This window comes from Lepidochelys olivacea (assembly GCF_965140295.1).
Source record: "Lepidochelys olivacea isolate rLepOli2 genome assembly, chromosome: 6".
NCBI classification, from domain to species: domain Eukaryota; kingdom Metazoa; phylum Chordata; order Testudines; family Cheloniidae; genus Lepidochelys; species Lepidochelys olivacea.
Genome location: NC_140416.1, coordinates 30640892 through 30656202, shown reverse-complemented (window position 1 = coordinate 30656202; position 15311 = coordinate 30640892). Strand labels below are relative to the sequence as shown.

Here is a 15311-nt window from a genome sequence, read left to right as displayed (position 1 = left end):
ATGATTACCTGTTCTGTTCATTCCTTCTGAGGCACCTGGCATTGGCCACCATCAGAAGACAGGATACTGGGCTAGAGGGACCTTTGGTCTGAATGGCCATTCTTATGTTCTTAAATACAAAATAACAACACCCTTGTATTTGTTGATAATTGTTGCCTCAATTCATGTTTGTTAGAAGATATATTTTTATTCAATGACTGGAGCAGTTATTTTTTCTTCAGATATTGTCAGTAAATTCTTAGCTTGAGTCAAAAATAATCAGTAACTATTGAAAAAGGTTTGTCCAACACTACTGTTCAGATGAGGCCTAGAAATGACTTTTTAAAAAAATGACAAGGTGGGTGAGTTAGTATCTTTTATTGGACCATCTTCTGTGAATGCGAGATAAGCTTTTGAGGTATGCAGAGCTTTTCTTCAGGTCTGGGAAAGGTATTCAGTATGTCACAGCTAAATGCAAGGTGGAACAGATTGTTTAGCATAGGTAGTTAACACTTTCTAGGAGACCATTCTAGGTGAAGTGGCTTTTTAACGTGTCTGCAGTCATAGGACAAAAAAGGGGGATTAGTGGGTTACAGATTATTGTAATAAGCCATAAATACCATGTCTTTGAGACCAGGATTTTTAGTGTCCAGCGAAGTTAGGAATTTAAGCTCACAGGCTCATCTTTTGAAGGTGTTGTGCAGGTTTTCTTTGAAGATGAGGACTAAGAGGTCAGGTATGGAGTGCTTGTTCTGTGAAGCGTTCCCCTGCAGGTGACATGAGGTTTTCGTGTCTCATCATTTTTCTGGGAGAGAGACTGGAGTGATTGTCTGACTTCACCTGGGGTCGGTTTGTGGGAGATGAGGTTGTAAAGTTTCTCTTGGAGTTGCTTGGGGAAAGATTTGATGATATCCTTAAATTCCTGAGTGAATTGTGGCGTGGGATGCTCTGAGTTCTTTGAGTTCTAGGTGTAAGTTGGCTGGCCTTGTTGATGTAGTCATCATGGTTGAGAACTATGATGGCATCCCCTTTGTCTGCTGGTTTGATGGTTATCGGGTGATTGGATATCAGAGATCATATAGGTGGCCTCTCAGCAGTGGAAAGATTGTGGTGGATGTGATGTTTAGGGATTTCAAGTCCAAAACAACTTACTCAAGTTTTTAAGTAAGGATAAGCTACATCCGTGCCAGTCACTTCTTTTTTTACCCAGTGCAGTGCATCTATGCTAGGATGTGCTACACTGGTGAAATAAAAATCTCTGTGTAGCAAGGCCTTTCCACAACTTTTTGTTTAGTACTGTGAGTATGCTTGGTATTCCGGATTTTTCTTCGTTTGGTGTGTGCTCTTTGGAAACTTTTCACCAGAAAATGGAGGAAGGTGATGGGAAGTGATGCAAATGTCAAATACTTCCCTCTTCCACAAATGTATTTTTTATGTATCTGGTTGAGTGAATTAATAAGCTACATGCCACTTATGCAGAAAGCGTACCAAATACATATTTATGAATCACTGCATGTATGATGTGGAATATGGCAGAGATTTTTCCCCCCCCCCACTCAATTTTTTTAGACCAACTTTAGTCTATCTAAACCTCTTCTTTTTCATCTTTCTTCTGGCATAATTGATAAACAGAAATAATTAATAAAGGTAAATGGGTTTTTGGTTACATGCAAGTCCTGTAAATAGTTTAGTCCACTAAACAGTAAATAAAGTAAAAACAATACAAAAGTAATACCTTCGGGTTAGGGCTTTTCCACAATGCGTCTGTCAGTCAGGCTATGGGAAAGCAGAGCCAAGTGTGGAAGATATACTAGCAGGGTTGATTTAAACATCCTCTTAATTAAATTTAGAGATCAAAGGGGAAAGATGTAAAAATAATATGAAACAGATGTAGATTGGAGTTTCTGTTCTGTGGCAGCTCATTGTGGATTACTATTTATAGGAATAATATCAGTTTCCAGATAAAAATATTGAAGACATGTAAAAAAGGTCAGTTATTTATGGGATGAAAAGAGATGCACAAAATATTGCATTTGTTAAACAAATACGATAGGCCAAATTCAGCCTTGCATAAGTGTGTGCAACTCTACTGAAGTCACTGAAGACTGAATTTCACCCTGGAAAGTCAGGAAATAACAATCTTTTAAAAAGCCAGACATTTTGGAAAATGTACAGTTAGGGTTACAGAACAATTTTAATTATGCAGTCAGAACACCTGCAAGATATATCAGTTGTGATCCTCACAACTTGGTCTCTGGTTGCAGGCTTCTTAAATCCAATATTTTTTGGAGGTAGCTCTAACTTAATGAAGCCTGGAGCATGTGGCTGCAGTTACTTGAAGATCTGAACAGTACCACAGTTTAAGTAGCTAGGAATAGCTTGACTATCCAGGATGAAAGGTGACTGCATCCCTAGGAATCTAGGCAGCTGTGGCTGCTAAAGAAATAAAAATATTAACTATGGAGTTACTGGTGTGTCTCCATAGTTAGACTAATTGGGAAGGTGAATGCTAAGCGTTATGTAATAGAGAGAAAACCCACTTAATTAAGCAGCAAAATTTTTTTATAGACTCATTATTTTGTATATTAGGAAATCAATGTTTTTAATTTGAGACTTGTTCTTTCAGATTAACATTCCCTCTCTGCAACTGCTGGACTCTTCAGTATATATGTGCCTGGCTGCTTTTAAAAATTCCCTTTAAAATGCAAAACATTAAATGATAGAATGAAGTGGGGGTTTTTGGGTTTTTTTTTCCCAAACCCTCTCCCCGCCCATCTCTTGGTCACTACCTATTTGTCACTCTCCCTTGCAGTGAAGGTTTGATTAAGGTAAAGATCTGCAAGTAACTTTGTGCAGGCAGACAGACCCCAGTACCCAGACAGAAGTTGCAGAATCAGTATCTAAGATAGTAAAAAATGCATTACATTTCCCTTGTAATCATGGAATGCACAATTAAGTCAGCAGCTTTGTCCTTAACATACATCACCAGTTTTGCTTAGGAATCACATTGGTCTTTAAGCAGCTTTATATTCTGCAGTTTGAACATTGAGTAGGGCTGATAAGGATGGAATTGCAGCCATAACTTTGAATGCATCTGATGAAGTGAGCTGTAGCTCATGAAAGCTTATGCTCAAATAAATTTGTTAGTCTCTAAGGTGCCACTAGTCCTCCTTTTCTTTTTGCGAATACAGACTAACACAGCTGCTACTCTGAAACCTTGAATTTATGGACACTCAGTGTCTTAAAAAAAAAAAATTCTTACTCTCTCCCTTTTGCCAGCTCCTTCCTCAACATAATGAGACTTGACACAGTGTGTAGCAATTTTTGAAACCATAATGATGGGCTGTGTATTCAGATGCATTTCAAAATTTATATTTACTAGGTTTTGTAAACAGGTTGAGAAGAAGAAAAACCTCTTCTCTGAGGTTGGGGGGAAGAGAGAACTATTTTTTCCTCTTTCCTCATTATTCATTTTTTAAAATGCAGCTTCTGGCTAGAATCAGACATTGCTGAGGTGCCTTGAGAAGACTATTCTTGTGTTTCCAGCTTGACTGGAAGTGAGGATTATCTTAAGTCTTGAAAGCTTGTTGGTGCAGTCTTCGCCAACCCAGTTTACAGAGCAAGAAGTTTAGACAGATCAGCTAAACCATCTGAACTTTCCGATGCTTATCTGCGTTGAACCACTGGACCTTCTGAGATTCTTCCATTGCTAATACCTGATCAGTTGTGTAAGGGTTTCAGAGCTATTAGGAATGATTAAAATCTCTTCCGTAAAAAGTATTTGCTTTGTATTTGGATTTGTGCTGGAAATGGCCCACCTGATGATCACTTTAGATAAGCTATTACCAGCAGGACAGTGGGGTGGGAGGAGGTATTGTTTCATATTCTCTGTGTATATATAAAGTCTGCTGCAGTTTCCACGGTATGCATCCGATGAAGTGAGCTGTAGCTCACGAAAGCTTATGCTCAAATAAATTGGTTAGTCTCTAAGGTGCCACAAGTACTCCTCTTCTTTTTGCTTTGGCACAGTTTTGTAGTATGAATGCTTGTTGGATCATATTAAAGAAGTTCTGTATTAAAATCACAAATGAGTTTGATTCCCCATAGTTCAAATTCCAGGGTATTACTAATTAAGAGGTCTCTTGGTTTTTGGTACTGTTTCTCTCCCTCTATGTGTGAAACTTGCAAGCTGCTAACTGTGTTAGTACATTCTAAGACAGTCTGTTCTCAAAGCAATTCACAGAGAGAGAGACTCAAAACAATACTCTAACAACAGAAACAGCACCCAGAGACTCCCCGCCCTTTTGTTGTATTAACCATTGTGATTAAAATAGAGATAGAGGATGTATGTGGATGGATGCTTGGTGTGGATAATAACTGAATGATCAGGGAGGTGTCAGCCTAAGAATCCAGTGTCCATCGGCTGAAGAAGGCATCAAGTGGAAATAACCAGAGGACCCCCCGGAGGGCAGACTGGAATCCACCCAACAGCCTCAAGAATGGGAGAACCAAAGAACAAGATAACATCTTGGAGCCGTCAGGAATGTGCTATCTGCTGATTGATTCAGCAACAGCATGATGAAGCAATTCCCATAGACTGGCATAGGAAGAAATTCCTATAAAAATAGACTCTAAAAAGTGAGAACTTTGGGGTCTGATTCTGCAAACCAACTTCCAGGAGCATCAGATGAGCATCTGACAAGGTCCTGCTCCCTCCTCATGTCCAGGCCACCTGGCCAGTGGCTTGGCATGAGCAACTCTAAGGCTGGTAACTATGACAATAACCTTGCAGAACCTGTGTGTGTGTGTGTGTGTGTGTTTGTATGAATGAATGTGTGAATAAATATGAGATTGAATGGAATGTTATAACTATAACTAACTGCTTACTATGATTCTTTCTGTATTCACAATAAATGTGGTATTTTGCCTTTTTCCCTTTAATAAGATCCTGCTGGTTTTTATTTTATTGGTATAACATGCTTTATAACTGTCTCGTAAAAAATCTTTTAGAAATAGCTGTCAACAGCAGCATACTGGACATGTGTGGTTAATCACCTTTTAAAATCTCTCAGCCTTGAATGTTTAACTTAAACTTCTGGCAAGAACTAGTGCTATATAATAATCAGTTGCAAATTCAAATGAAGCTGTTCCTGATCTCTGACCCAATTATTTGTTCACCATCAATGTTGTGCTTCTTGCTGTGCAAAATGGATTGCAGCAGTTTTTAATGAACACATTTAAAAAAAGAAAGTTGTTGCAGAGATACCAAGTATGTTGGGTTTCAGCCTGGTGCTAGCTTTTATAGTGAAGTTATAGACCCACAGCAGGTGGGAATTCGACTGGAAATACTGGAAATATTCGACTGGACTGGAAATATCTTATCCTGCAGTAAAACTACTTCCATGCTCAAAGTGGTGTCCTGGTATCTGCCATTTTGGTTTCAATAGCAGAGAGTGACGAGATGAATGCCAGGACCAGCTTTTCTCATTGCTGTATGACTTTTAGCAGGACCAACATTTTTGTGTTAAGCCCTTTCTTAATCAACCATGTTGAACTCGTATCTGCAGAATGCACTGAGGTACAGAAGAATCTGTGCATTAGCATAAGAACTTGTGTAGATCAGTGATACTCACTGAGACTCAGGAGCTGCAAGTGGCTCTTTAATGTGCCTCCTGCGTCTCACGTGATATACAATCACCATGTGATTTATTTATTAACCAATCTTAAGTTATTAACCAAACAGGATGCTTTTACTCTGTTATTAACCAATTGCAGACTACTTGGTCAGTTATTTTGCTGTGAGAATTATATATATAGAATACACACAAAGGCGCACACACACACATTTATACATAGAGAAGGAAATAATGAATTTAACCCCTGAACCACTGAGGGCCGAGTATCACTGGTGTAGATAATACACTGTGGGCTCTCTGTGTCACCTTTTAGACAAACTGTTACACTTGGACTTTCTAATTCAAACTATATAGCATCCCATCAATTTGTTGCCTTGAGTTTAAGTGTATTTCTTTCACAAACATCTTTCTTTATTGTTTGACTTTTAGATTACCAGAGATTGATGACTGTGGCAGAGACCATCACAGCTCTAATGTTTCCATTCCAATGGCAGCACGTATATGTTCCCATCCTGCCAGCCTCTCTCCTTCATTTCCTAGATGCCCCTGTCCCTTATTTGATGGGCTTGCACTCCAATGGACTGGATGACAGGTCTAAGCTGGAACTGCCTCAAGAGGTGAGAGAAGCATGACTGGATTGATAGATATTTTACAGGGCTACTAGGTTATTTTGGTAGAAGTGAGAGAGAAACTGAGTGAACAATGAAATCTGTAATAGGGAGTGTAAAGTGGAAACACACATTATGGGCATTCCTATTTGCACTGACCTGGTGGATTTCATTGGGGATATCAGATAAAATCCATTCCAATGAAAGAGAGAAGTAAAACTCACTGTTTTGGGAACTTTCTTCTGTAGTAAAGTTAAACCTTGTAGTCTACCAGCTATAGTGTATTAATGCAGTAAAGGTACTTGAAGAAAAAATACAATTTGACCTACAGAAAAGTCCATGTTTATTTGTTGCTAGTTGATAGTAATTGTGTGGTAGACACTATACAGTCACAGAACAAAAAAGATGATCCCTACCCAAAGGAGATGACAGTCCAAATATGGATTTGGGGCCGCACAAATGGCTGCATTACATTTATTTTGTCCCCTTTACCCGCCTACCACCAGTTTACAAGCTCAACAGGAAAGGGTGGCATGGCTGGCTGTAGAAATCAGGGTGTGTTGTGACAGGATGGCCTTAAAAACTGTCCGAGACAGCACAGGGGAATGGCTGCAGGAGCAGGTAGCTGTCATCCTGAGGCTCCTAAACCAAATAGGAGCAGAGCTCCACTCCTGGTAGACTTGAACTTAACATACAACAGGTACCTTCCCATGCTGTTCAATTCCAAAATCCTCAAGGGGATCTCCACCTCTGAGGTGTGGGAGAGCACCAGCCTGGCCGATGTCTGCTCCAGCTTGGGAGCCGTGTTGCATATTGGATCATATTTTAATCAATTAGTGCCATATAATGCATTCTCAAAAGTACTGGGAGTTTTGAACCCTAAAACTACATGCAAGGAGGTGTCCAGAAAGTGTTTGGCCATCCATCCTGCTCTCATATGACTAATATATGGAAGCAATATGGAAGTCTGAACATATTGGCACGCGAGAGCACGTTACAGTAAAATAGAGACTTTCCAGCATTAATGAAAGTGTCTAAATGTCTTCTTAAATCATCTTGGTTTGGATGAACTGATTTTGGAAAAAGGCCTTGTGGCAGGGCAGGGGTAAAACCCCTTGAATGCCCTGCCAAAATGCTGGCTATGCCCTGCTTTCTGGTAGGGAAGCCAGGTGCAGGAGCCCAGGCAGTCAGCAGAGAGCCCAGCTGCAAGCCCTAACCAGGGCCTGCTCACAGCAATGACCTGAGCTAAGTAGCGGCAGCTGGGCTGAGGAAGGGAAGGGCTATAAAAGCCCTGGAGAAAGCTCAGTCAGGAGGCTAGCCTAGGAGGAGGTAGAAGGTTTACAGCTCTGTCTCCTCACCAAAGGCAAGGAGCCGTATGGGCCAGGAGACCCTGGGAAGGGTCTGAATTGGGATAGCTGTTGGGGGAATAAAAGGGACTACATGGTTGTAAATAGAGACACAAGGGTGAAGCACCAAAGAAGGCGTTGGGACTCTTTATTTGGCCGGCCAACGCAGGGCACAGGCACGAGGAGGTGGAAGCCTGTGCAGACCCTGTGACAAGGCCTATTGATGTAAGAACATTTCGGTGTTTTATTCGTACGATTTCTTTACCCTTTTGCTAACAATGACCATCAATATTTTCTTTAGTGATAGAGGCATCTAGCCTTTTTCAGTAGACTGTTGCTTTCAGAATTAATACCTGTGAAGTGCAACTTGGACACTATGATCCAACTGGTGTTTAAATGCTAGTGTAGGCAGGACAAATCCATCCTCAACACTAGCTGAGTAGGGAATAGAAAAACACTGGTTATGGAATATTAATGATGAACAAAGAAAAGGGCCAAGAGTTTATGGACATCTAGCTGCCTCTTTTTGTTTTCATTTTAACTTACGTTTTTTCAACATGATAAAAGAGAAATCAGCAAGAATTTGGCAGAAAAATACATGCTTTTCATTATCCATCAGTGCAGAAACACAGCTTGACATAGAAAACTTCCTAAAAAGGCCTCTTGATATTCGAGGGGCGATTCTTCTGTAAATCTCCACTTCAGTCACCATGCCAACACTTTGTTATTTTTATTCAAATCCATATGTCAACTAGTGTTTATAATAGTTTATTTTCAGTTGTTTATCTTAGGAACTGAAAAGTTAAATCTTTCCCTTCAGATACTGTCACATTCTTTTTAATAAACATTGAGTGATTTGTGGTTTTTTTCTAGTACAGCTAAGCCTATATTGATCTGTCTATTTTTGTTTACTCCTTGTTTATGCATCAGTATCATTAATGACACCAGCAGGAACATGCAGAACTTTGAGAATGGTCAATTACTTCAGCTTACTTCTGCTAGCAAATGTTGCTCTTGGTTTTGTTGGGCCCAATGAATATAGCTAATACTGATTTTTTTTTCTTTTAGTTTTTTTAGCTGCCAGCTGGAGTGAAATGAATGTGTGAGTCTGCATATGTGTATTAGTAATATATATTATTTATTAGTACATGGACTTTTTATTTATACAGTAACCTAAAAGTCAATGGTCCATAACAGGTGAAAAAAATATAGTCCCTTCACAATGGAGGAGGAGAGCTTGTCTTTAGAATCTGGAGAAAATTTCCCAACAACTTAACGTTAATAATTTTTAATTTCACATTTTGAATCTAAACTGTTCGACAAGTAAATGGCTTTCTGAAGGGCTTTCTCAATATTCCTAAAAGACCTAAATAGGAATATATCCACTCCCTATATGCTCAAAGTAATCCTTCTAGCACCTACATTTGGGAAGTTTTGTTACAAATAACTTTTTTGCAGAATTAAAAGTTGGTTTTCTATAGCAGCTCATAGATAAAACAGAATCTTCTGAGGAAAATGTGTTGAAAGGGGTGTTCCAATGTAATTAAACCAGAGTTTGGAATAGCCTGGACTAAAACCTGGCTCCTCTGAAGCTTAAATGGTTCAAATTCTTGTTCACTCTTACACCCAATGAATGGACAGTACTTCATTCTGAGAAGTCCCACTGTGGAAGTACAGATAGACTAAATCTGAACTGAGTTTTATCACTTTTCCTCTACTGCTTCACTAGTTAGCTAATATTTTCTTAACAGAAAGGAAGTTATGCCTCATCGGATGACTGGAACAAGTAAGTGTGGTCTCCACATTCCAAAAATATTTTTTCCAAATTAAGAAAAGCTGCAGTCAGTCCCAAAGTATGGCAGGTTTCCTCACCTCTTCTCCTGTTTAGCTGTGAGGCAGTACCATGTGGATATTTATAGGATTTTTGATATTCAGGTTCCATCTGAGTGTTTGGCTGCCTTTACAATTGTATTTTTAACTGCTCTGTCTGCAATCAAAATGTTCTCAGGTTTAAAAGAGGAAATAGATTTTTCTTGAAGGTAAACTGCTGGCAGATAGGAGGGAAGCTGAGGTGCCAAAACACTTTAGCCTTAAATATTTTTGCAACTTCCTTCCTCCACGTTCTCCATTTCCCTCTCCCCCCAGCGAACCATAAATTGGAGCTTCTTATTTTGTTCTCTGACTGTTTCCTCTTATTTTGGAAAAGCTTTGTTTCCAGCTGTCCTGCCCTGTGGCTTTATGTTTAAGGTTTGTAACATGAGTGGCCACTCCAAGTAATTGACTGGAAATATTTTCTGCGTTACTTTCAATACTATCGTGAGTTTTTTACATCACATGTTTTTCTAATGTACTAGATCTAGTGCTCACCTCTGGTGATTTCGCACTTTAGGTCTTATAGGGTTGCTCCCCATCCAGGGTTGGCTGTGCTGCTCCATGTATGGAATCTAACTTCTGTAGTTTGCAAGAAGGCTTTTTATTTTGAGACTTGTTTTGGAGCTTGTTTGGGTTTTTCCTGAATTACCAGGAGTATTCTAACGGTACTGCAAACTTCTGTGGTACAAATATACAACAGATAATGAGTTGGGGGAAAGTAAACCAAGTTATACTCAGGTGGGCCTGCAGAGCTCAATAACATGCATCTGTGTCCTCTCCCACTTGTTATGAATGAACGCTACATATAAAAGCAAACCTTGGTCTTTGGGTACAATGTACTTTTGATGTGCCCCAAACTGGGGAAAGAGCTACCCATGTATGTGAGTGAATTTGGAGATCTGCCAAGGTAAATCTACAGAGTAACCTTATTCTGTATGAATACATGTGCCTGCCCAAGAGGTGAAATTGAGAAGAAAAAGAGATCCATACTAAGGGTATGTCTACATTACGAAATTAGGTCGAATTTATAGAAGTCGGTTTTTTAGAAATCGGTTTTATATATTTGAGTGTGTGTGTCCCCACAGAAAATGCTCTAAGTGCATTAAGTGCATTAACTCGGCGGAGCGCTTCCACAGTACCGAGGCAAGCGTCGACTTCCGGAGCGTTGCACTGTGGGTAGCTATCCCACAGTTCCCGCAGTCTCCGCTGCCCATTGGAATTCTGGGTTGAGATCCCAATGCCTGATGGGGCTAAAACATTGTCGCGGGTGGTTCTGGGTACATATCGTCAGGCCCCCGTTCCCTCCCTCCCTCCGTGAAAGCAAGGGCAGACAATCATTTCGCGCCTTTTTTCCTGAGTTACCTGTGCAGACGCCATACCACGGCAAGCATGGAGCCCGCTCAGGTAACCGTCACCCTATGTCTCCTGGGTGCTGGCAGACGCGGTACGGCATTGCTACACAGTAGCAGCAACCCCTTGCCTTGTGGCAGCAGACGGTACAGTACGACTGGTAGCCGTCATCGTCATGTCTGAGGTGCTCCTGGTCGCCTCTGTGAGGTCGATCAGGAGCGCCTGGGCAGACATGGGCGCAGGGACTAAATTTGGAGTGACTTGAGCAGGTCATTCTCTTTAGTCCTGCAGTCAGTCCTATTGAACCGTCTTATGATGAGCGGGCAGGCGATACGGACTGCTAGCAGTCGTACTGTACCATCTTCTGCCAGGCAGGCAAGAGATGAGGATTGCTAGCAGTCGTATTGTACCATCTTATGCCAGGCAGGCAAGAGATGAAGATGGCTAGCAGTCGTACTGTACCATCTTCTGCCGAGCAGCCATGAGATGTGGATGGCATGCAGTCCTTCTGCACCGTCTGCTGCCAGCCAAAGATGTAAAAGATAGATGGAGTGGGTCAGAACAAGAAATAGACCAGATTTGTTTTGTACTCATTTGCCTCCTCCCCTGTCTAGATCACACTGCAGTCACTCACAGAGAAGGTGCAGCGAGGTAAATCTAGCCATGTATCAATCAGAGGCCAGGCTAACCTCCTTGTTCCAATAACAACGATAACTTAGGTGCACCATTTCTTATTGGAACCCTCCGTGCAGTCCTGCCTGAAATACTCCTTGATGTACAGGCACACCCTTTGTTGATTTTAGCTCCCTGAAGCCAACCCTGTAAGCCGTGTCGTCAGTCGCCCCTCTCTCCGTCAGAGCAACGGCAGACAATCGTTCCGCGCCTTTTTTCTGTGCGGACGCCATACCAAGGCAAGCATGGAGGCCGCTGAGCTCATTTTGGCAATTAGGAGCACATTAACCACCACACGCATTATCCAGCAGTATATGCAGCACCAGAACATGGCAACGCGATACCGGGCGAGGAGGCGACGTCAGCGCGGTCCCGTGAGTGATCAGGACATGGACACAGATTTCTCTGAAAGCATGGGCCCTGACAATGCATGCATCATGGTGCTAATGGGGCAGGTTCATGCTGTGGAACGCCGATTCTGGGCTCAGGAAACAAGCACAGACTGGTGGGACCGCATAGTGTTGCAGGTCTGGGACGATTCCCAGTGGCTGTGAAACTTTCGCATGCGTAGGGGCACTTTCATGGAACTTTGTGACTTGCTTTCCCCTGCCCTGAAGCGCATGAATACCAAGATGAGAGCAGCCCTCACAGTTGAGAAGCGAGTGGCGATAGCCCTGTGGAAGCTTGCAACGCCAGACAGCTACCGGTCAGTTGGGAATCAATTTAGAGTGGGCAAATCTACTGTGGGGGCTGCTGTGATGCAAGTAGCTCACGCAATCAAAGATCTGCTGATATCAAGGGTAGTGACCCTGGGAAATGTGCAGGTCATAGTGGATGGCTTTGCTGCAATGGGATTCCCTAACTGTGGTGGGGCTATAGACGGAACCCATATCCCTATCTTGGCACCGGAGCACCAAGCTGCCAAGTACATAAACCGCAAGGGGTACTTTTCGATAGTGGTGCAAGCTCTGGTGGATCACAAGGAACGTTTCACCAACATCAACGTGGGATGGCCGGGAAAGGTGCATGATGCTCGCATCTTCAGGAACTCTGGTCTGTTTCAAAAGCTGCAGGAAGGGACTTTATTCCCAGACCAGAAAATAACTGTTGGGGATGTTGAAATGCCTATAGTTATCCTTGGGGACCCAGCCGACCCCTTAATGCCATGGCTCATGAAGCCGTACACAGGCAGCCTGGACAGTAGTCAGGAGCTGTTCAACTACAGGCTGAGCAAGTGCGGAATGGTGGTAGAATGTGCATTTGGACGTTTAAAGGCGCGCTGGCGCAGTTTACTGACTCGCTTAGACCTCAGCGAAACCAATATTCCCATTATTATTGCTGTTTGCTCCACAATATCTGTGAGAGTAAGGGGAGACGTTTATGGCGGGGTGGGAGGCTGAGGCAAATCGCCTAGCTGCTGGTTACGCGCAGCCAGACACCAGGGCGGTTAGAAGAGCACAGGAGGGCGCGGTACGCATCAGAGAAGCTTTGAAAACCAGTTTCATGACTGGCCAGGCTACGGTGTGAAAGTTCTGTTTGTTTCTCCTTGATGAAACCCCCCGCCCCTTGGTTCACTCTACTTCCCTGTAAGCTAACCACCCTCCCCTCCTCCCTTTAATCATTGCTTGCAGAGGCAATAAAGTCATTGTTGCTTCACATTCATGCATTCTTTAGTCATTCATCACACAAATAGGGAGATGACTACCAAGGTATCCCAGGATGGGTGGTGGAGGAGGGAAGGAAAATGCCACACAGCACTTTAAGCACAGCACTTTAAAAGTTTACAACTTTAAAATTTATTGAATGACAGCCTTCTTTTTTTTTGGCAATCCTCTGTGGTGGAGTGGCTGGTTGGCCGGAGGCCCACCCACCGCGTTCTTGGGCGTCTGGGTGTGGAGGCTATGGAACTTGGGGAGGAGGGCGGTTGGTTACAGAGGGGCAGCAGTGGCAGTCTGTGCTCCAGCTGCCTTTGCTGCAGCTCAACCATACACTGAAGCATACTGGTTTGGTCCTGCAGCAGCCTCAGCATTGAATCCTGCCTCCTCTCATCACGCTGCCGCCACATTTGAGCTTCAGCCCTGTCTTCAGCCCGCCACTTACTCTCTTCAGCCCTCCGCCTCTCCTCCCGGTCATTTTGTGCTTTCCTGCACTCTGACATTATTTGCCTCCACGCATTCGTCTGTGCTCTGTCAGTGTGGGAGGACAGCATGAGCTCGGAGAACATTTCATCGCGAGTGCGTTTTTTTTTCTTTCTAAGCTTCACTAGCCTCTGGGAAGGAGAAGATCCTGTGATCATTGAAACACATGCAGCTGGTGGAGAAAAAAAAAGGGACAGCGGTATTTAAAAAGACACATTTTATAAAACAGTTGCTACACTCTTTCAGGGTAAACCTTGCTGTTAACATTACATACATAGCACATGTGCTTTCGTTACAAGGTCGCATTTTCCCTCCTCCCACCGCGTGACTACCCCCTCAACCTTCCCCCCTCCCTGTGGCAAACAGCGGGGAACATTTCTGTTTAGCCACAGGCAAACAGCCCAGCAGGAATGGGCTCCTCTGAGTGTCCCCTGAAGAAAAGCACTCTATTTCAACCAGGTGACCATGAATTATATCTCACTCTCCTGAGGATAACATAGAGAGAGAAAGAACGGATTTTGGTTGAATGCCAGCAAACATACACTGCAATGCTTTGTTCTACAGTGATTCCCGAGTACGTGTTACTGGCCTGGAGTGGTAAAGTGTCCTACCATGAAGGACGAAATAAGGCTGCCCTCCCCAGAAACCTTTTGCAAAGGCTTTAGGACTACATCTAGGAGAACCGCAAATGCCAGGGCAAAGTAATCCTTTCACATGCTTGCTTTTAAACCATGTATAGCATTTTAAAAGGTACACTCACCAGAGGTCCCTTCTCCGCCTGCTGGGTCCAGGAGGCAGCCTTGGGTGGGTTCGGGGGGTACTGGCTCCAGGTCTAGGGTGAGAAACAGTTCCTGGCTGTCGGGAAAACCGGTTTCTCCGCTTGCTTGCTGTGAGCTATCTACAACCTCCTCCTCCTCATCATCATCTTCTTCGTCCCCAAAACCTACTTCCGTATTGCCTCCATCTCCATTGAAGGAGTCAAACAACACGGCTGGGGTAGTGGTGGCTGAACCCCCTAAAATGGCATGCAGCTCATCATAGAAGCGGCATGTTTGGGGCTCTGACCCAGAGCGGCTGTTTGCCTCTCTGGTTTTCTGGTAGGCTTGCCTCAGCTCCTTCAGTTTCACGCGGCACTGCTTCGGGTCCCTGTTATGGCCTCTGTCCTTCATGCCCTGGGAGATTTTGACAAAGGTTTTGGCATTTCGAAAACTGGAACGGAGTTCTGATAGCACGGATTCCTCTCCCCAGACAGCGATCAGATCCCGTACCTCCCGTTCGGTCCATGCTGGAGCTCTTTTGCGATTCTGGGACTCCATCATGGTCACCTGTGCTGATGAGCTCTGCATGGTCACCTGCAGCTTGCCACGCTGGCCAAACAGGAAATGAGATTCAAAAGTTCGCGGTTCTTTTCCTGTCTACCTGGTCAGTGCATCTGAGTTGAGAGTGCTGTCCAGAGCGGTCAGAATGGAGCACTCTGGGATAGCTCCCGGAGGCCAATACCATCGAATTGTGTCCACAGTACCCCAAATTTGAGCCGGCAACGTCGATTTAAGCGCTATTCCACTTGTCAGGGGTGGAGTAAGGAAATCGATTTTTAAGAGCCCTTTAAGTCGAAATAAAGGGCTTCATTGTGTGGACGGGTGCAGGTTTAAATCGATTTAACGCTGCTAAATTCGACCTAAAGTCCTAGTGTAGACCAGGGCTAAGGGT

The 15311-nt window shown here is 43.2% G+C and overlaps 2 protein-coding genes across 5 annotated transcripts in view; one reads left to right on the top strand and one right to left on the bottom strand.

The window, feature by feature from the left end:
- DENND5A (DENN domain containing 5A) overlaps nucleotides 1-15311 on the top strand; it is a 119827-nt gene that overhangs the window by 44543 nt on the left and 59973 nt on the right. For all 4 annotated transcript variants that reach the window (XM_084632703.1, XM_084632701.1, XM_084632702.1 and 1 more), the window contains one exon: nucleotides 6045-6232. In XM_084632703.1, coding sequence (XP_084488829.1) covers nucleotides 6045-6232 — 188 coding nt within the window. The remainder of the gene's footprint in view (nucleotides 1-6044; nucleotides 6233-15311) is intronic.
- On the bottom strand, nucleotides 7916-14917 carry LOC311522585 (uncharacterized protein; the record flags this gene model as incomplete). Its single annotated transcript, XM_084632057.1, has 3 exons — nucleotides 7916-8004; nucleotides 13465-13773; nucleotides 14362-14917. 3 exons carry the CDS (start codon nucleotides 14915-14917, stop codon nucleotides 7916-7918), a joined length of 954 nt encoding a protein of 317 aa, XP_084488183.1.